Source organism: Elephantulus edwardii, unplaced genomic scaffold, assembly GCF_000299155.1.
Source record: "Elephantulus edwardii isolate Elephantulus edwardi_28Jun2011 unplaced genomic scaffold, EleEdw1.0 scaffold00164, whole genome shotgun sequence".
In the NCBI taxonomy this organism is placed as follows: Eukaryota; Metazoa; Chordata; class Mammalia; order Macroscelidea; family Macroscelididae; genus Elephantulus; species Elephantulus edwardii.
In genome coordinates, this window is record NW_006399914.1 from 6435898 (window position 1) to 6437275 (window position 1378).

Below are 1378 nucleotides of genomic sequence, written 5' to 3' on the forward strand. Positions count from 1 at the left end.
AAAAAATAGAATATTAATCAAGTTACTTGTTTAAGATTTCCAGTTACAATGTCTTAAAGGAAAGATAAATATGGCAAAGGAAATGAAAAGAATATATGTTAAAAGCAGTAAACACAAAATTTGACTTCTTACCCAACCATTTGTAGAAGAAATAAAGCAAGACCATCATAACACAGCAGATGACCACAAATATTATAACTGTAAGAGGACTAAAAGTTAAATATTCTTCTTTCTTTTTCCTCATTTCTCTGTCTTCAGTGTCTGTAATTGCCTTCATGTTCTCCCTGTATAAATATATTCAGGAACTTTAGCAAATCTCTGCCAGGCATGGTTATTTTTAAAATTTATCTCTAACGCCAATTTAAATTTATTTCTTTAATACAAAAGTAATGTGTTCTTTTTTGAAAAAACAAACAAACAAACAAAAAAACTATGGGAAAAATATTGAATTTACAAAGTGAAAACCCCCTATTGATTTTATCCTCCAGATGTAAGTCATTCTTAACCAATAACTTTCCAAAAAGCAATTTTTTTTCTTGACATTTACTTTACTGGGACATGATATAAGTAAATTCATATTTGTGGAAGTTCATATTATCTAATTTGGAAATTTCAGAACAAAATAAATTCTTTTTTTATATACTTACTATTATCACTTTACCCCACTAATGATAACCTCATTATTGCCTTCAAATCTATTGTGATGATGAGATCCTCCACTGGTTTCTGGGGCTGTAAATGTTTAGGGGAGAAGCCTGTCTGCTGTCCTATACAGCAATTGGTGGATTCCAACTGCCCACCTTTCTGTTAACAGTGCAACATATGGTGTAATATGCCAGCAAAGTTATAAATTTACAGTTACTTCTTAAACCAGTTCTCTTAAATATAAACAAGAAATTATCTGATTAGTCAATTCTGTAGGCACTACACATCTATGTGTCCTCAGTAATATAAGAAATATTCAGACAAAGTTCAAGGCATAGCTTTATCGTACCTTAGCAGCATTATTCACCATCGCAAGAACATGGAAACAGTCCAGATGTCCAACCATAAATGAATGGATTGAGAAATTATGGTACATTTACACAATGGAATACTATGCAGCACTCAGGGAGAAATAATTTTGTAAATTATTACTTAACTAGGGAGGGACTGGAGAGCATTATGTTGAGTGAACTAACTCAGTCCCATAAGGACAAATACTGTATAAAACCATTATTGCAGAATGACTATAAAGATCCAAGTGAAAGAATGGGGTTGTATGATTTGATGGGAGGGTGAGGGAAATTGGAAGAATCTGTTCTGGAAAATGATGTATTCAAATTTTGTAAATAAACTAGAATAATAATAATAATAATAATAATAATAATTTTAATAA

At 30.8% G+C, this 1378-nt stretch overlaps 1 protein-coding gene across 1 annotated transcript in view; it reads right to left on the reverse strand.

Moving 5' to 3' along the window:
- Positions 1-1378, reverse strand: part of SPPL2A (signal peptide peptidase like 2A) — a 66069-nt gene that overhangs the window by 36197 nt on the left and 28494 nt on the right. The window contains exon 6 of the mRNA XM_006895332.1: positions 133-284. Within this exon, the coding sequence (XP_006895394.1) occupies positions 133-284 (152 nt within the window). The remainder of the gene's footprint in view (positions 1-132; positions 285-1378) is intronic.